This window comes from Mustela putorius, unplaced genomic scaffold, assembly GCF_011764305.1.
Source record: "Mustela putorius furo isolate JIRA1106 unplaced genomic scaffold, ASM1176430v1.1 tig00000129_pilon_pilon_pilon, whole genome shotgun sequence".
Taxonomy (NCBI): Eukaryota; Metazoa; Chordata; class Mammalia; order Carnivora; family Mustelidae; genus Mustela; species Mustela putorius.
Window position 1 is genome coordinate 15,171,368 of NW_025421290.1, and position 20,515 is coordinate 15,191,882.

General features: G+C 44.3%; 1 protein-coding gene across 1 annotated transcript in view; it reads left to right on the forward strand.

Moving 5' to 3' along the window:
• PRKCH (protein kinase C eta) overlaps positions 1-20,515 on the forward strand; it is a 224,808-nt gene that overhangs the window by 148,543 nt on the left and 55,750 nt on the right. Inside the window, exon 10 of the mRNA XM_004738886.3 lies at positions 4,665-4,819. Coding sequence (XP_004738943.1) covers positions 4,665-4,819 — 155 coding nt within the window. The remainder of the gene's footprint in view (positions 1-4,664; positions 4,820-20,515) is intronic.

Here is a 20,515-nt window from a genome sequence, read left to right on the forward strand (position 1 = left end):
TTGTCTCAAACTTCCCTCTGTGCAGTTGCTCATCAGCTTTAATTCTTAAAGAACAGTCAAACCGAGGGGCTTTCGGGCATGCACGCTGCTTGTGCCGAGAGCCACTGTCAGTTCAGGGGATATTTTTATCCCCTTGGACCTGGAGTAGCAGGTCTGAGCTGAGAGCCGGGACAGACTCGGTCCAGGCTGCGGCGGGTTAATGCAGTGGGGCAGGAACGGCAGGAATTCTATTATTAACCAGGCATCAGCTCCTCAGCCTCCTGTAATCCACACCGAGGCTGGGACAAAGGGATTTCTGAGTTGCTCTTAGTCCCCCAGGAGCCCCAGGTGTCCCTCACTCCTGTTAATGACTTGCAGTTGATGTTGGTTGACTGGCGAGCAGAGGAGGAGCGCAGGACAGACAAAGAGCTGGGCCTCTTGGCTTTAGAACTGAGGTTAAACTGGTCTCGGGGACCTTGGGTTTCTTACGCTGCAGGTCAGGGCAGAATGTGCCCTAGAGGAGCCAGAGGCCTCAGGGGGAGCTGTGCAGGTCTCCAGACTCAGTTTCTAGGAAACTGGACTTCAGAAAAGCTGGAATGCCCAACTACACAGGCTTAAACATAGAAACCGCTGTCTTTGTAACCTCTGCCTCGGCTGGGATCTGGAACCTCTTTCCTAACCCCAGAAGTGACTCATGGGCAGCCTTCGTCCATTACGCAGTGCCTCCCTCAACTCGGGTCCCGGCACATGCCTCCTCTCCTTGCTTCTCAGTTGAGTTTGTGAAGCGTCACTTAGCATTCGTCAGGGAATCAAGGAAACTCGCTGGTCAACAGCGCAGACCGAGAGTGCAGTTGTAGGGGGAGGTCGTCTTGTGCCTCCTGTCAGAATGTCACATGCACGTCTCTGCTTTGGGAGGGGTGCTCACGAAATAGGAAGGATTTTTCTCAGGTTGCTGGAATTCATTCCATAGCAGGAGCATTGGGCGGTTTGACTGGTTTTTGTAGCGGATGCTGTTTTAGCGAATGTGGAGTGTCCGACGCTCACTGGAGTCTTTTTTGAGCCAAGCGCCAAGCTGCCACCTGTTTGAGCCCAGACACTGGGGCTCTAATTACGGTAGAGACCAACCAGTGAGGGACCGTCCATCTCAGCAAGACTCTGGGCCTTTGGACTGGGTGAAACGAAGCACCCTAACCAGCCTTTTGCTTTTTCTATCTGCACTCGGTTATGAAAGTAGCCGTGTCCTAGGGAGGCCCCCCTACAGCCGCTCCAGCACGGAGGGACTGGCTCCCGCGGTAGCCGTTGTGCCCTGCCTCACGCCTCCCAGTTCAGCCGTTCAGAGACCTTGACTCCTCCCGGCTCCAGCCTGACTCCTGCTCCGGAGTTTAGCTCCTGTTAGAAGCTTTCTCCACTTCCCTCCCTGGGCTCCAGGCTGCTCAGGGGCCCCTGCTCTGTTCCCATGACGACCTCTTTGTGCCTTCACTGCACTTAGTACACCGGGGGGATGTGCTCCTCGTTTCTCTGAACTTCCTGAGAGCAGGTGTGCGATCACATTCATTTTCCAATCCTGGCTCTCTAGCCGGGACCTGGTATCGCGTATGCTCAGTAAACATTCCTTCCCGTAGAGAACCTTCAAGGAAGCATAAAAGATCTCGGAAAGCCTCAGGAGGTTCTCTAAAGCCTGCATCTGAGAACGCAGACCCTCTCCTCTCGTGGAACCCTGCCACCCAAACCAGAGGCAATGGCATCTCATTTTGGACGTTGTCCCAACAAGCCTGAGGGCCTGGTTCCTTCAGGCCTCAGAAAGGCCACGGATCATAGGGGGAAGAGAGAGGCGTGTCAAGAGAGGGTCTCCTCTCAGCAAAAACATCTGACAAGTGGATGAACACATTTTTATTTTTCTACCGTGGGACATTAATTTACGTCTTTGAGAGGATGGCACGTTACTTTCTGTTGAGTCGTTATTCCACAGGGCAGGCTTGTTTCCCCTTCCCACTTGCTTCCAGAGTCGTACGTAGCCTGGGGGTTGAGAGCTGTTCGAGGGGGTGCCAGACAGGAGGTTCAAAATGAAATTCTGAATGAAAAGCCCCTGTTCTCTCAGTTCTCAGGCTTCTGGCTTTGCTGTACATCACAGGTAGCCGTGCCCCTCTGACCCTGCCTGCATTTTCTGAGAGTCTGCCTCCAGCGCTGGGCCAAGAAACAGATGAAAGAGTGAGACAAGAAGGCAGTACAGTATTTCCTCCCCCAGATCTGGACCTCAGCCCCTGCTCTGGCTTTTTCAGACTTCAGACTTGATTATGCCTGGGGTGGCGAGGGGGAGCGGGCGTTAGACAGGGATGAAATTGCCCTTCCAATACCCTCCTCTTTTGATGCCTACTGCCTTAGAAACCCTTGCCAAGTACACTGACTTCCGGCAGCCTAAGGAATGAGTCACTTACCTACTGACCTAGTTCCGGTCATCAGGTATTTCGAGCTCTTGGAACTCGTGTGACGGCCAGTCCCAGCCATGAAGAAGGCGAACAGACTGGTTGACAAAACTGTGTAAGGCTGACCAGCTTGTGAGGGGTGGTCTGGTGGCTTTAGCACTCGCGTCTTCATCGGGTCCCCCTTGGCCTTGGCCTCCTGTCCAAATGAACACAGCATCGGCGTCACACCTGCCCGAGCGGATGCGTTCTTCGATGAGTCTCGCCACATACTTACCCTCCATCCTGTGCCACTGCTGACTTCCGCCCAAGTCCTTCCCGCAGAGAAAAGAAAGAACGCCAGGGCTCTTCTGGACTCGTCCCTTCCAAGTCTGCCGCGCAGCTCGTCAGTCACAACCGCGTGAAAGCCCCTGGCTCGGTCCGATTGCCTACGGTGTTGAGTTTTCAGTTGGTGAACTGGAATGGTGGTTTTGTTGTTGGGTGTTTGGGTATTGTTTTCACGTGTGTGAATTGTGCCATTCTATCTTTACTCTCACGGTTGTGCTTCTCGTGAACAGAGAGAAGTTTTCCTAGAGCCAGGGGATTCTTTTCCTTTGAATTAAGGTCTTCCTTAAAATCAGGAATAGAGAGGTTACGAGTTCTGTTTTCTGATGAAACCAGGGGTGAACTCGGAGCAGGAAGGGCACCAGGCACACAGCCTCTGTCCACTGTGTGGCCGTGGACCTGGGGTAACACTAAGCAAAAGCAGAGTGCTTCAAACCCCAGGGAGAGAGGAGTTCTGAGAACACATCCTTCGTGAACTGGCAAATACCAATATCCTTACCCAATGACCCCCCCCCACCCTGGCCCCTACCCCAAAAAGGATGATGGCTGGCCCTGCGTGGTGCTCCCATAGGCCTTAGCCCATATGTCCCTGGCTTGGAGAGACCTCCACGGACCCCCAGGCAGATGACCAGATGTCCCTGCTTTCTCCAACTTCCTTCACAGGATTTCCCAGAATTTGTATGTTTACCTGCGTATATAACTCCTTGTTTTTTTAAGTAACGTGTGTCTCCCACACCAGACTATGTGGGTAGAGGTTGAATCTGTTTTATGCCCTTTCTGTTGGATGCCTGGCACCCCATTCGACTGGGCTAGCTGTGGACTTCATAAATGTCAGTGGAGGGAGTCAGGAAATCCTTTGATCTTAGGGGTTCCTGAAACATAGCCCTTTATACTACCCAGCTGGGTAGACACGCTTTCTCACGGAGCCTCCACATTTCTTTTATTGAAGTCTTAATAAAAGCACTTTGTTCACACCGCTTGCGTAGTACTAAGCGTACTGCATGGGGAATCTTAAGAGCCCATTTCCCTCTCCCTGTCCCTTTTTAAAAGATTTTTATTTATTTATTTGAGAGAAGGCAAGAACACATGAGAGAGAGAGAGAGAGAGAGATGAGAGCTCGTGAGCAGCAAGGAGGGGCAGAGGGAGAAGCAGACTCCCTGCTCGGGATCAGATCCAGGACCCCAGGATCGTGACCTGAGCTGAAGGCAGACGCTTAACCAAATGAGCTCCTCAGGTGTCCTGAAGAGCCCATTTCATCAGCAGGTATGAGAGCTCCTTCCAAGTGGACAGCATCGCGCTATTCTGCGCGTTTCCACTCCTGACTCAGGAATTTTCTGTTGGGCTGAATGGAATTTCGAACGTTGAAGCCACTTGGAGGTTGTTGTTAGACTCCTGTTGGCCAGACTTGTCTAAAACGGTTTCCTTTTCTCTGTGTGTGTTCCCTGGTCAAGTGTGAGGACCTGTTAGACATCTCTTGAGTTCTGTGCTTAACCCTGCATGTTCCAGAGGAAAGGCACGTACCTTTCCATTTGTGTTGCACTTCTCCGCTTTCCAGAACCCCATGATTCAGCTAGGGATAGCGTCATTGTTCTCACTTTACTAATGGTGAATGTCCAAAAACAAATTAAGCTCGGGGTTGCTCAGTGTTTAAGGTGCAGAGCAGCAATGAGGACCGGGGGCTCCTGAGGCTTTCCTACTTTTTATTTAATGCGGAGATCAAAGCTGTGTAGAATTCCTTAAAGGAGATCCAGGTGTTACTTCCCAGCCCCATCCCTATCCCAGGGGTCCAGTCCCACAGCCCTCATGCCTCGCACTGACCCCGACAGAGCATTTCCCTCCAAGATCCACGTGACGACCACCTGCCGCAGCCTCGGGTAGCCTGTTGACCAAGCTCTAGGCTAACGGCTACACCACGCTGGGTTCTCTCTTGTGTTTCTCCAGGATCGTCTGTTTTTCGTGATGGAATTTGTGAATGGAGGTGACTTGATGTTTCACATTCAGAAGTCTCGTCGTTTTGATGAAGCACGAGCTCGTTTCTATGCAGCAGAAATCATTTCAGCGCTCATGTTCCTACACGAGAAAGGAATCATCTATCGGTGAGTTTTGGTCTCTGGTAACCCCTCTTCTGATTGATCCCCTGTTTGCCCTCCTGGCTTCATCCACCCTTCCATTTTTTCCTGGTAATCATCTGAAACTTTGTTAGAATTAAACTCGCAAAGGTGTGAGTGTCTGGTAGAATAAATGAATAACCTAGTGTTCTTGAAACCGGAACTGCCTCCATGTGGTCACATGAGTCTGGCTTCAGTGGCTCCACGGAGACTCCATGAATTCAGACAGCCAGACTCTACAAGGTGCTGAACCCATGGTTGCTTTTTCCTGTTTTCCCTGGAAGCGATCCATTCCATCTTCAGAATCCATACCTACACCAAAGAGCATGGCTGTCGGTTGCCCTAATTACTGTGATGAGGATCTCATTCATTTGGGGCTGCAGCTTACCAGTCTAGGAGCTAAGAGGTGAACTACGGATGAGCAGTCCTGCTTGATAAAAGTTATCATTTATATCCCCTCCTGAATATTATTCGATTCCATTTCATGGCACACAGTCTTTTGCATATACTATATATTTTGGACTTAAAATCGGGTTGCCATTGTTAGATCTCAAAATGCAAGGGGTACAGGTGGATGAAACTTTATTCAGGCACAAGATGAGGTAAGGTGGGAAATGCAATAGTTGAGTGTTAGACGGGTTTATTCTTAACTTCCTCATTTGTTCCCTGAGGTTGGTATCTTGCTTTTAAATGACACTGTAACTTAGTCACCACATAAACTCCTTCTTTCTCTTGAGATGCAATTGCTGCTTTCCTTTGAGGAAAAAAATACCATTTTATCTCAGGAGCGTGAATGTCAAAGTAAAGAATTCCCTTATTGAAACTGGCTCTTTATTAGCCTTGCTAATGCTGTTCGTTTTGTGGGCTCAGAACCGTATTGACATCATGATAAAAGTGTAAGAGAACTTTGAAAGAGGAATATTCTTAAATATCCTAGGAGTCAGAACAGGAAGAGGGGAGCAAGGCTAGGAAAGAATGCATCAGGGCTGGTCAGGAAGGAAGAGAGAAAGCAAAACAGGTACAACAGGTAGGATACAGAAATGTAAATTCTCAGCACAGGGCCCTAAAACCTCAACTAGATGTAGCCCTTTGTCTCAGCCCCAGCTGTGGGGCCGGAAGGTTTCGGGCCGGGGAGGGGGTGGGGGCAGGGGTACTGGTGCAGTGTTCCAAACCAGCCTGGATACCAGCCGCAGGAGTCCTCTGCTTCGAAGTAGCCAGGACTCTCCATTCATTGTTTGGCCACAATGCTGCATGGGTGGCTTTCAATGGCCTGTGCTCTAAGCCCTCTTGACCAGGCTGTCTGTTCCGGCAGGTCCAGCATGGGATTGCTCCTGCCACAGCATCCTGCCCAGTATAGGATGTGGGGGAGGTTGCTGACCCAATGTCTGATGTTGGAGGGAGTTCAGAGGTCTTCCTGGTGGTAGCATGGGACTCTGGGCCATGAGCTCTGCTTTTGTTCTTCTCTCTGTGGCTTACGCATCCATCCATCCATCCATCTATCATCTCTGCTCTGCTTACTCCAGAGAGAGCCTTCCTCACATTTAATTTTTAAGAATGATGACTTCCCCACTTGACAGGGACTTCTCTTGTAAATCCAAAAAAATAATACTAACAACAGGAGCAAGAGCTACATGGAGTATTGCGACACTGACTCTTCTCCTGCATATCTCCCTGGTCCTCCTAGCACTGTTATGATATGAGAGTAGCCTTACTGGTGTTATTTAGGTGAATAATTGAGTCTTAGAAAGGCTTAATAACCACACTGTTAACTAGTCGTAAAGCCACAACTCAAACTGTGTCTTTAACCACTGGGCTACCCCATCACCTCAGGAGAGACTTGCAGACTCGGAGTACCAGAGTGGGCTTCTTAGTCCCCTGCTGGTGATAGGGCAACTTTTATTCATGAAAATAACACAGAGTGTGTGTCTTTGTCCTTTTGGGCTGCCTAACAAATCACCACAGACTTGGGAGTGGGGAGCATCTAAACATCAGAAATTGGTCTCTGACTGTTCTGGAGGCACAGTATCAGAGTGCCAGCAGGTCTGGTATCTAGTCAAGGCTGTCTTCTCTCTATGTCCTTATTTGACAGAACAGTCAGGGAACTCTCTGGAGCCTCTTTTATGAGGGCACTAACCTCATTCAGGGGTTCTCCCCTTAAGACCGAAGCACCTTTTAAAGGCACCTTATAGTTTGGATTTCACCTTGTGAATTTGGGTCGGCCCCATGTAGGAGGGCAGGGACATAAACCTCAAACCAGAGCAGTGGAGAAAAGCACTAAGGTCAAAAGTCATCTTTTTGGGGCGCCTGGGTGGCTCAGTGGGTTAAGCCTTTTCCTTTGGCTCAGGTCATGATCCCAGGGTCCTGGGATTGAGCCCTGCATGGGGCTCTCTGCTCAGCAGGGAGCCTGCCTCCCTCCTCTTTCTGCCTGCCTCTCTGCCTACTTGTGATTTCTCTCTGTCAAATAAATAAAATCATTAAAAAAAAAACAAACACAACAACTCATCTTCTTGAATCCTTAGGGGCTTTACTCAAGCACCATGTTACGCAGCTGTGAGGCAGTGGACTTCCTTTCGTGTGTAGGATGTGATGGCTTCTCATTCTGCTTGCTTCATCGGTCTGGAAAGGAGGGTGGACACTGTAACCTGATGTCGTTTCTGTGGAGCTGTATCAGGCCACATCTTGAGAAATTTTATTTAAATTCTTGGCATTGGTGGTTTAATTTTGAGAATTTAATTTACTCTTCAGCTTGAATCCCAGATGCAGGCTCTAACTGATATGGTTGACTTTGAAGGGGACACCTTTAATTAGGATAGATTCGAAAGCTATTTTTATCCTGTGGATTTATTTCACAGGATAATTTAATTCCACTCAGGTTACCTGCCTGAGAGCAGAGTCTTAAGGATAAGCCTGTGAAAACCAAGTCCTTGGGACTCACACGCAGTAAAGGGCACAGTTGGGTCACCCAAGGTGTGAATTTGATCCAGAGAGCACAGAGAGAACTGGGGAGCATCAGATAGACTTGTTTATCAGACATGTCCTTGGATGGCCCTTATCAGAGCCAAAATGATCTTGAGGATGATGCCTCTGACCTATCCAAATACAGGGACACTCATTTTACAGTGTTTTGCTTTACTGAACTTCACAGATACTGTGTTTTATGTACATGTATACATATATAAATCTATCTCTGTGTGTGTGTATGAATAGATTGAAGGTTTGCAGCAACCCTGTGTTGAGCAAATCTACCAGTGCCATTTTTTCAAAAGCATTTGCTCAACTTGTGTCTGTCACATTTTAGTAATCTAGGAATGTTTCAAACTTTTTCACTATCATTGTACTTGTTATGGTGATCTGTGATCAGTGACCTTTGATGTTACCATTGTAATTGTTTTGGGGTGTCATGAGTTGCACCCCCACGACACAGCAAATTTCATTCACGGATACATGTGTTCTGACTTCTCCATTGACCAGCCATTCCAGCATCTCTCTTGAGACTTCCCTGGGCCTCCCTATTCCCTGAGTGCAATGATATTGACGTTGTTCTAGTTAATAACCCTACTGTGGCCTCTGTAAGTGTTCAAGTGAAAAAGAAGAGTCCCGTGTCTCTTACTTTAAATTAAAAGTTAGAAATGATTAAGCTCAGTGAGGAAGGCATATTGAAAGCCATGATAGGGTGGAAACTAGGCCTTTTGCACCAGTCAGCCAAGTGGTAAATGCAAAGCGAAAGTTCTTGAAGGAAATCAAAAGTGCTAGTCCAGTGAACAGATGAATGATAAGAAAGCAAAACAGCCTTAATGTGGATATGGAGAAAGTTTGAGTGGTCTAGGTAGAATATCAGACAAGCCACAACATTTCCTTAAGCCAAAGCCTAATCCAGAGCAAGGCCCTCACTCTCTTCAGGTCTGTGAAGGCTGGGATGGGTGAGGAAGCTGCAGAAGAAAAATTTGAAGCTAGCAGAAGTTGTTTTTTTTTTTTAATTTTTTAATTTTTAATTTTTTTTAATAAACATATAATGTATTATTAGCCCCAGGGGTACAGGTCTGTGAATCGCCACGTTTACATACTTCACAGCACTCACCATAGCACATACCCTGCCCAATGTCCATAACCCCACCACCCTTTCCCTGCCCCCCTTCCCCTGGCAACCCTCAGTTTGTTTTGTGAGATTAAGAGTCTCTTATGGTTTGTCTCCCTCCCAATCCCATCTTTTTTCATTTGTTCTTTTTCTACCCCCCATGTTGCATCCCCACTTCCTCATATCAGGGAGATCATGTGATAGTTGTCTTTCTCCAATTGACTTATTTCGCTCTCAACATAATACCCTCTAGTTCCATCCACGTCGTTGCAAATGGCAAGATTTCATTTCTTTTGATGGCTGCATAGTATTCCATTGTGTATGTGTACCACATCTTCTTTATCCATTCATCTGTTGATAGCATCTAGGTTCTTTCCATAGTTTGGCTGTTGCGGACATTGCTGCTATAAACATTCGGGTGCAGGTGCCCCTTCGGATCACTACATTTGTATCTTTAGGGTAAATACCCAGTAGTGCAATTGCTGGGTCATAAGGTAGCTCTATTTTCAACTTTTTGAGGAACCTCCATGCTGTTTTCTAGAGTGGTTGCACCAGCTCGCATTCCCACCAACAGTGTAGGAGAGTTCCCCTTTCTCCACAGAGAAAGGTGGTATCTCATTGTGGTTTTGATTTGTATTTCCCTGATGCCAAGTGATGTGGAGCACAGAAGTTGGTTCTTGAGGCTTAAGGAGCAAAGCCGTCTCCATAAACATCAGAGTATAGGTGAAGCCCCAAATACTGATACAGAAGCTTCAGTGAGTTGTCCAGAAGGCCTAGCTAAGATCATTAGTGAAGGAGAATGCACTAAATAACAGATTTGCAATGTAGGCAAATCAACCTTATTTTGGGAAAAGATATCATCTAGGACTTTCTGAGGTGGAAAAGAGAAGTTCATGCTGGTTTCAAAGCTTCAAAGGACAGGCTCACTCTCTTGTTAGGGGCCAATGCAGCTGGTGACTTTAAGTTGAAGCCAATGCTCATGGGCCATTCCAAAAATTCTCAGACCCTTAAGAATTATGTTAAATCTATTCTGACTGTAGACTCTATAAATGGAATGAGAAAGCTTCTGTAGCAGCACATCTGCTTACAACATGGTTTACTGAATGTTTTAGACCTACTTTTGAGACTTGCTGCTCAGAGAAAAAGAATCCCTTCAAAATATGACTGCTCTGACAGTGTACCTGGTCACCCAGGAGCTCTCATGGAGATGTACAATGAAATGAATGTTGTTTTTGTTGACTGCAAACACAGCATCCATTCTGCAGCCCATGGATCAAGGAGTCATTTTGACTTTCAATTGTTATTAGTTAAGAAATACATTCCATAAAGACTATAGCTGCCATGGATAGTGATTCCTGTAATGGATCTGGGCAAAGTCAGTTGAAAACCTTCTGGAAAGTATTCACCATTCTAGATGCAATTAAGAACATTCATGGGATGAGGTCAAAATATTAGCATGAGCAGGAGTTGGAAGAAGTGGCTTCTAACCCTCATGGATGATGACCTTGAGGCTTTGAGGCTTCAGTGGAGGAGATCATTGCAGATGTGGAAATAGCAAGAGAATTGGAATTAGAAGTGGAGCCTGAAGACGGGACTAATTGCTGCGATCTCATAATCGAGCTTGAATGGATGAGTAGTTGTTTCTTCTGCATGAGCAAAGAAAGTGTTTTTTTCAGATGGAATCTACTCCTGATGAAGATGCCATGAGGATTGTTGGAATGAGCACAAAGGATTTAGAATAGGACATAAGCTTAGTTGATAAAGGAGGGGTAGGGTTTGAGAGGACTGAGTCAATTTTGAAAGAAGCTCTAGTGTGGATAAAAATGCTATCGGATCACATCACAAGCTCCAGAGAAATGGTTCATGAAAGAAAGAGTCAATCAATGTGGCAAACTCCATTGTTGCCTTATTTTAAGAAATTTTTACAGCCAATCCAGCCTTTAGCAACCACCACCCTGATCAGTCAGGAATCATCATCCCAGAGGCAAGAACTTCCAGCAGCAAAAAGATTACAGCTTGCTGAAACCTCAGATGCTGGTTAGCATTTTTAGCAATAAAGTATTTTAAAGTTAAGATACGTACATTGTTTTTTTAGACATAATGCTACTGCCAATTAATAGACTACAGTGTAGCGTAAACATAGCTTTTATGTGCACTGGGAAAGCAAAAAATGTATTTACTTGTTTTCAGACATCTCTGTCTGGAACAGAACCTGCAGTATCTCTGAGGTATGCCTATGGGGGCGTGGTTATTTGTTTATTTGTTTGTTTGTTGTCAGGGCAGGTTTTTATTTTTCAGCAAGTTACAAAGATGGTACCATGGGTAAGTCATTGTCCATTAGGACTTTAGAAGTTCCTTAGGCTCCTTGACCTTCTTCTCTCTCTTAGCCAGCCAAGCCTTATGTGAAAGGAGAAAGGCCAGCTACATTTCTGTGCTTTTCTGCTTGACCCTGATTCTCAGATGTGTTCACTTGCATTTCATGGAGGAATAGAAGCCCAGTTCCCTGGAGATAGAGCAAGAGCAGGGTTTGGGCCTTTGCATTTGGTTGGAAGGTCTGGGGCTGCCATGGCCCAGAGACCAAGAAAAAAGGGCTGGGAAGTAAGCAGTCAATGAGCCACTTTGCTAAGGGGAAAAAAAAGACTATTCATTCCTTTGTCCTGGGCTTGTTGGCTGATTGGGAGCCCAGATAGAGCTCATGAATAATTTACAACGGCTATTGACTTTTTTCAGAGTCAAGTCCTACAGAAAAGTTAGAAGACAAAGGGGCATGCATCCCATTTACCTGCCCTGCAGCTTTATAGGACCCCATTTTCTATCATGTTTCATAATCTGTATTAAAGGGGAATTCAGCCATCACTGACATTTCAACCCCAAACCCCTAAAGCCAGCCAGCACGTAGTGGATTTGCTGTTTTTGACAAGGCATAGAATGTATCTAAAACAAATTTTGTGAAAAAGCCTTTATAGAAGAGCACAGTTCAAGTATTGATTCCTCCTTACCATTTACACTTGAACATAGTACATTTTAATACACACTTGGAACCCATGAGTCTGGTCACTTTGTGCCCTGTGTACTTCTTGGCATGCTATGTGCATGGTAATCAGTGTTTCCTCCTAAAGCCCCACGTGCTTGCTGTGGTGATTTTGTTGTCCCATTGTCCAGATGTGGAACTAACCCACAGAGGCTCCAGACCTGAAATATATTGTCTTTTACATGTATGCTTAATGTAGCACATGAACTTTTAAAGAAAATCACCTTTGAGTTCTCCTCAGTTTGAGAGAACAGTCTCTCTCTCATTTGACTATTTTTTTTTTAAAAAACTCAGAATTTGGGAAGATTGACCAGCTCCCCCCAAGATAAGGTCTGTTAAGCTAATCTCTGAAAACAGCTGCTGGAGCTGTGGGGATTTACCAGTCTTTAATATCATCTGACTCTTGTTTATCAAGGATATCATTCAGGACCATCAGATGTCTTGCTGACTTCAGACATCTGTGTGATTTGAAATTAGCATACTTTTGTTTGGAGAGCCACCTCTGTAAGCATTCCTCCTATGTCTATGAATTCAGTTAATCTATTTTCCAACCAATTTGTGCATGGGTCAGTCAATGATGACTATCACATGCTTGAGTCATTGTTTTCTGATATCTACCTCTCCCCATCTTGGAAACCATAACATCTGTTACAACACCTGTTAAGATTCCCATCTCCCAGGAACTTCTCCCTCCTAAGTATTTCTTACCAGCAGAATGTCAGGGTCCTCAAATGTCTTTCATTTGAGCCTGGAATTTTGGACTCTTACTGTTACCTCACCTATATCGGAATTCACTTCAATATTTTTATTTGTTGTACTCACTCTAGTGAGAAAAATCTTCCTTTCAGATAAAGATGAAAGAGAGATTAGGAGCTCTGTTCTCTCTTTGCCGTTTAATAAAATCATTCCTTCTCCAAGAAATAAGTCTACTCTTCCTTGATCTGCTTGCTGTGAAAACAACGACAAATCATCATTTGTTTTTTTTCCAATATGGCCCTGTTTCTTTAGGATGCACTAGCCATGGGATTCTCCATACGTTGGTAACTTTCGCATCCGATTTTGTCTGTGAGCCCTTACCTAGGATTGTTACGAAAACTCCAAATGTTTTTAGTCACATTCCTGCTGCTTCTCTTAGCTTGTCACGATTGCTCATTCAGTGCCTGTCCTTCCACTGTCACCAGAAAGTGGCTTCAAGAACGTTTTTCAAAAATGTGAAGGAGAACTCAGAGGATTTCCAGCTTATTAGAATAGCTGGATGTTTCTCCCAATGAAACTTGGCCACTTTTCTCCTCCCTTCAGCAAGTGTTTATTGAGCATCAACTCTCTGCCAAGGATATGAGTACAATGATGAGTAAAACCAAAATACTCCTTTGAGGAGGGTGTGGTCTAGTGAGGGAAAAAGATATCAATCAAATGATCATACTAATAGAAAATCACAGTGGTGGCCAATGCCGTGAAGAAGAGGAGAGCATTGCAATGAGGGAGAACTTCTAATACAGTAATTCAGTGTGGTCAGAGAAAGACAGAAGAGTGTTCTAAGGAAGTGACTCTTGAGCTGAGGTGGCCAGTGAAGAGAGATGGAAAGAACAGTTAAGACAGAAGAAATAGCAAATGCCGGTTTCCAGTATCAGGAGGAAGCATGGCAAGTTCTGGGGCTCTAAAGGAGGCCAATGAATTTGGAGTCTAGGAGGCATAGCCTCCCATAATAGGCATTTCATTATCCTAGAGTGTTCATTGTCATCTGATGACTTCAAGATTTCGTAAGACACTCCTTGTAAGTAATTTATTTAAAAGTTTGGTAAGGCTGGTCATTTTGCTGCCAGTTGCTGGAGGAACAAATTATCCATTCACAGTGAGTTCCTTGTGTCCGATTTTATACGTTTATATTCAACAATGGAATTATAAAAATACTAGAGCCAGACAAGGCCTCTGAGAATGCCAAGTTCTCTTTTATAGATGAGGAAATTTCAAGTCTGAAATATCCAAACAGTAAATTGCTTCTCAGGGTGGATGTTTTCACCTATAATTTGTTTTCCATCCCAGGGCTAAAAAAGGAAAAATAAAACTGTTAGAATATTTTGTTTCAACCTTTAACTTACTGCTGACATGAGGAGCTAATCAGGACATTCAGAGGCATTTGATACTGTTCACTCTTATTTCAGTAAGGAAAATGCAGTTGAGCTCAGAACATATTTACTGAGCTCCCACTTTTATTAGGAGTTATAAATACCAAAGGAATAGATGTGGTATCTGCCCTTTGAGGCTCTTTCTGTGGATTGGGAGAGATGGCCCACAAAGGCATGTGGGTTCTAGAATTGGAGTATGCCTGCATATTATGGGAGCACAGAGAAGGGCCACTTACCCTAACGTGGTGGTTTAGGCAAACTTTCTGTAGAAGGTGATGAAAGTTAAACCTGAACAGAAATAAGGTATTTAGGTAGGGGGCAAGCTTGAGCAGAAGTGGAGAAGCATGAAAATTCATGGTGAGTACGTGGGTGGAGTGGAAAACTACAAGAATTTTGGAACTTAAATTTGGAGCTCTGGTGGAAGATAAAGCTCCAGGGGTTGGCAGAAACAAAGCTATGAAAAGGCTTAACATTCTTGAGATATTTGAATTCTGTATCACTTATAATTGGGTGCTGTTGCCTGTAATAGGAAATGGGATATGATGGTGCCTCAAACCAGTTAGAAATGTATTTTTCTCTCCCATAAAAAGTCTGGAAGTAGGCAGTCCAGCTGTGCCACGAAAGCTCCATGGAGTCATTTGGGTCCCGAGATTTCTATCTCTTCTGTTCAGCCATCTTCAAGGCCACCTGCTGGCCCAAGGTGTTTGCTAAAGCTTCCAGAGTCATCTCTGTATTCATTCCAGGCAGTAAGAAGCACAAAGAACACGTCTCCCAGCTGAGTTAGCTCTCTTTAAAGAGCCTGAAATTCCACACATTACCAAGGAATTGGCCAGAACTTGGTCCCATGACTACACCAAGCTACAGTGAAGGCTAGGAAATCATTATGTGGCCATGTTCCAGCCACAGATCAGGGTTTTCTTTTCTTTTCTTTTCTTTTCTTTTTTTTAAGATTTTATTTATTTATTTGACAGAGATCACAAGTAGGCAGAGAGGCAGGCAGAGAGAGAGGAGGAAGCAGGCTCCCTGACAAGCAGAGAGCCCGATGTGGGGCTCGATTCCAGGACCCTGGGATCATGATTTGAGCTGAAGGCAGAGGCTTTAACCCACTGAGCCACCCAGGCACCCCCAGGGTTTTCTTATTAAGGAAAAAGGGGGCAGGATAGTTATTTGATAGGAAACTCACAGTGTCAGACAGAAATTCCATGCCAGGGAATTTGAGTTTTGGGTAGCAGGTGAAGAAGAATCTTTGAGGCGTTTCCAGCAGCTTTCCTGACTTGAGTGGACTTATGCTTCATATTTATTTTGGGGAGGGAGCATACAGACATGGACATGTGGGTAGCAGCGGGGGTTGAATTTGAGACTATTGCAGTGTTCCAAGTTAGATAATAATGAGGACCTGAACCAAGATGGTGGTGGGAGCGCTGAGGAGAAGGGCGTAAGATGAAGAGATAGGAGCAAGTACAGCAGTCAAACCTTAGTGACTGGGTGGGTCCAGGAGGTGGAGGAGAAACCTGGGGTCATTTCTAGGTGTTCAGTCAGAAGGTTGAATGCGTGATGCTGCCATTATCTGGGAGAGATCATGAGCGCAGGAAGACATCTTGGCAGAAGTGGAAGGTGATGAGACATAGAAAAATAATATGTCAGGTACCTGAGACACGTTCCCATGGAGATGTGAAATGGGCAGGTGGATATGAGTCTGAAGCTCAGAGGAAAAAGATGGGCTGGAATACATACAAGTCATCACGACATAGCTCTTAGTTCAGATTATGGGGACCAGATGACATCACCCAACAAGAGTGTCTTAAATGGAATGGTGAGCCAAGGACAGAACCCTAGGAAACTAGACCCCATTATAAATCTGCCTAAATTTGGCTCTGGGGCTTGCAAAATTTTTTGATATATTGCATCATTTAGAATCAGTGTAGCTAAAGTGCAATTCCATTTAAATTACAGTGCTATAAGGGAATAGAAAAGGATTACTTATATGTGCTTTCAACTGAAAGAATGCTGGGCTTGGTTTTCAGAAGATGTGGGCTCCAGACCCAGCCCTGATTCCTGCTGGTCTGGGAGATGTGGGCAGGTTGCAGAATGCTCTGAGCCCCTTTGCCTGTCTGTGCACTACATGGCTTCCCTGCAGGGTATAGATGAAGCTCAGATCACATGAAAGTGAAAGTGTGAAAGCTCTTTGAAACATGCCATGTCAATATAAGAAGTTATTCCTTGTATACATGCTATCAGCTGATTTGTGTTTTCTTTCCTTTTTTTATTTTTTTTAAGATTTTCTTCATTTGACAGAGATCACAAGTAGGCAAAAAGGCAGGTAGAGCGGGGTGGGTGGGTGGGGGGAACAGGCTCCTCATGAGCAGAGAGCCTGACACGGGGCTCAATCCCAGGACCCTGAGATCATGACCTGAGCCAAAGGCAGAGGCTTAACCTACTGAGCCACCCAGGCGCCCCAATTTGGGTTTTCTTTGTAGCAGAGGCTTGGGCTGAATTTATTCTCAAGACAGTTCCTCAAGAATTCTTGACTGAAATTGGAGTTGTAGCTTATAAATATCAACCCTCTGAAGACTGGTCTTTTTTTTTTTTTTTAAACATTTTATTTATTCATTTGAGAGAGTGAGAGAGAGCATGAGAGGGGAGAAGCAGACTCCTCATGGAGCTGGGAGGCCGATGTGGGACTCAATCCCGGGACTTCGGGATCATGACCTGAGCTGAAGGCAGTCACTTAACCAACTGAGCTACTCAGGCGCCTTTTTTTTTTTTTTTTAATATTTTATTTATTCATTTGAGAGAGAAAGCATGAAGGGAGAAAGTCAGAGGGAGAAGCAGACTCAAGACTGGTCTTTTTATAGGAAACTAAATTTGTGATTTCCTTTCAGACCAAATCATTTTATTTGCATTTTAGCAATATTTTGAAATTGTGTATAGCTAGTGTACTAACCACATACTTACCCTAAATCCTTAAGGTAGTTTCCTAAAGAAGCCCCGGAGCATACGGGACAGATTGTAAGACGTGGAGACTATGTTTTTGCATTTTGTTTAAATTTCAACTCTCTAATGTATGGGGGGAGCAGCTGGGAACTCATTTGGGATTTACCTTTTCTGGTACTGAAGCAAATTTTTGGTTTTTCATTTGAGGGGAGATTCAAGAACTTTTTTTGGACCATTACTGGAGCCCATCTCCTGGCAGCTTAGTCCCGGCAATGCAGTTTCTCAAAGGACCCAGATTAATGGCAGAAAGAAATTCTGAAACATTTTGTTTCTGTACTTCACTTTCTGTACTTATTAAATCAGAATATTGATCCCGGCATACCTCATCCGCACTTGACCTTTTGCATCAACAGGGACTGTGATTCTTTGGAACTAATGGATAAATCTGTTAATTGATTCTACTCACTGATGAAATCAGACCACCAGCATTGTTCTTCTCCACAGCAAATTGATTGATCAGCCTATTGCTTCATTATAATTAAATACAATCCTGGATTTATCTGCTAAGCGATAAAAATACAGTCACTCAGTCCTTAGGTATCAAGTGAACATTTGTAAAAAGTGGTTCAGTTGTTCAGTTCGAGAAGTGTTTATGAAATGCCTACTCAGTGCAAAGCTTTATGTCAGGTCCCCAGAGAGTAAAAGAGAGCCAAAGAAACGCCTTCCCTCAAGCCAGGGGTGTTTATTCAATCCTTTAACACATATGTGTTAAGCCTCTACCATGTGTGAGGCACTGTGCTAAGCTCTGGAAACAAATCACACAAAACCCCATGTTCTCAAGGAGCTCAAATTCTAGCCCAGGTAGTCAGATAAACAAAAAGTGAATGTATTGAATGTCAGGGCAATAAATTCTATGGAGCGAAAGTGGTGTAAGGGGTAGATAAGGTTCAGGGAGAACAGGATATTTGCGGAGTTGAGCAGAGACCTAAGGACATGAGGAAGCAAGCTCTGCGTTAATATCTGTGGGAAAAACATTCTGGGTGGAAGGAATGGCAAGAACACAGAGCCATCGGGAGGGGAGTGTGCTCTGCAGAGTCAAGGAGTGGCAGAGAGAAGAGTGGGCTGGAGCAGGGTGCACCAGGGCAGAGTGGAGGGAAGGGACCCCAGCTGGTTCTGCGATACAGAATAGCACCCACGTGAACTTAGCCTTTCTCTCTAAGGATAAATGTCTCTGTAAGGAGCTTCTACTTAATGAATTTGTAACCTCTTAGGACATCTCTCCAAGGCAGATGGAATTATTCCAATTTTACGCATAAGGAAACATGAGGTTCTGGGAAGTAAAATAACGTGTTCAAGGCCACACAGTATGTGATGGAACTCTTGCAGCCCCACGACAGTTCTGAATCCATGAAGATGCCAAGTTCCCTCAACCGACAGGTCTTGGCAGGTGCACCGAATGCTCTCTGCCTTCTCTGCCGGGCTAACTCCTGTCAACCTGAGCGGTCTCAGCTCAGTCACCTCCGCTAGGAAACTTCCCAGACTCTTCACCCCTGAACACGAGCTAGCTTAGGTTCCTATCCCGACTGCTCTCTTGGTTTCCTGTAATACCCTCCCCCTCACACTTTTCCTGGCCTGTGTGTCTCTTCATACAGGCCGCTTCATGAGGGCAGGGAACTCGCCTGTCCGGCCCATTCATCGTCTGTCTCCAGCATTACAAAAATCCAAGCCCATGATTTGCTCAGAATTGAAGGTAGTGTCTTTTCGCAAATGAAAGCCTTCTGAGAATTTGCTTTACTGAAAAGGGCACTGGAGAATCCATCCTTGTGGTTTTCAACTGATTGTTCTAATTCTTTAAGAAATTTAAAACTTGAATTTTCATTTTGATAATATAAAAAATTCTTTCACCTGTTATAAGGATACAGTTCTTCCTTGCGATTATAATTCTCAAAGGAAAGTTATTTCATAGGAAAAGACTTGGTCAGTGCTTCTTCAAAGGTTCTTTAGAAAGGGGCCATGCAGTACTTAAGTTTGAGAAACTGCAATGATCCCTGCCATGATTTCTTCTATCACATCTCTATATTTGATGACTTAGAAGTTGTATGCTTTTTGCTTAAGGTGATGCTAATCTCTTTCAGAATTACGTTCACTCTGTCTGCTCTATTCAGAGGACTTCACTGTGTATCAATTTCAAGTTTTATGCCTTTCAGCTAAAAGTAAAGGTAATAACTTTTTCACAGTCATTTTATAAACTGGACATTGTAGAGTGAGGTAGGAAACCCAGTGATGTCACTTTTCTATAGTATGTGTAAGATACTGAATATTACACCCTAAAGTTTAAGCGGCTGTATCTTCAAACTAGGCTGTACAAAACTATTCTACTCATGAAAACATGCATGTCGTTTTCATGGTGTATATATTCATTAATGAGAGCAATGATTTTCCCCTGTATTTTAAATTTTTTAAATAAAATTTATTCTCACCTTTCTAATTATAAAAGTAACATACAGTAACTGCTGAAAATTTAAAATACAAAAAATAAAGATGAAATAACCTCTACACCTACCACTGAAGGATAACCAGTTTTCTTTTGATCTATTTTCTTAAAATTTTTAAATGTGTTTACTTTTTTAAAAAGGAAAAAAGTTGAAGTCATACTATATAAACATTCTTAACCTGATATTTTAATTACTTAATATGTTATAACCATTTTCCCTTACCATTAAAGTTGCCTACATTCTTTTTTTTAAATTTTTAAATTTAAATTCAATTTAGTTAACTTATACTGTATTATGAGTTTCAGGGATAGAATTTAGTGATTCATCAGTTGGATGTAACACTCAGCACTCATTCCATCAAGGCCCCTCCTTAATGTCCATCACCCGGTTACCCCATCCTCCCACCCGCCTCCGGCAACCCTCAGTTTGTTCTCTACAGTGAAGAGTTTCTTATGGTCTATCTCCCTCTCTGTTTTCATCTTATTTTATTTTTCCTTCCCTTCCCCTATGTTCATCTGCTTTGTTTCTTCAGTTCCACATATGAGTGAAATCATACGGTATTTGTCTTTCTCTGACTTATTTCGCTTAGCATAATACTCTCTAGCTCCAACCACATCATTGACGATGGCAAGATTTCATTCTTTTTGATGGCTGAGTAATATTCCATTGTATTTATACAGCACATCTTCTTTACCCATTCATCTTTAACTAATACTAAGTGATGCATGCAGAATGGTCTGTCAGGTGGGCCTACTTAATTCACAGTACATTTAAATTGATTTACTATTATTAATAATGATGTATATTCTTATAATCTATTTTATCTGTTGGATCCATCTATTGGATCAGTTTTGGATTCTTTCCCTAGAACCAGATTCCTGGAGGTTCTGCTCAGTGAAAAGGCCTGCACGTTGTCACAACAGCTTCTTGCTGCTTCATCTCAAGGCAGGACAAAGAGAAGAGGCAGGCTTTCTAGAATCTCTTCTTGCAAGGGCACTAATCCCATCATGAGGGCCCCCTCCT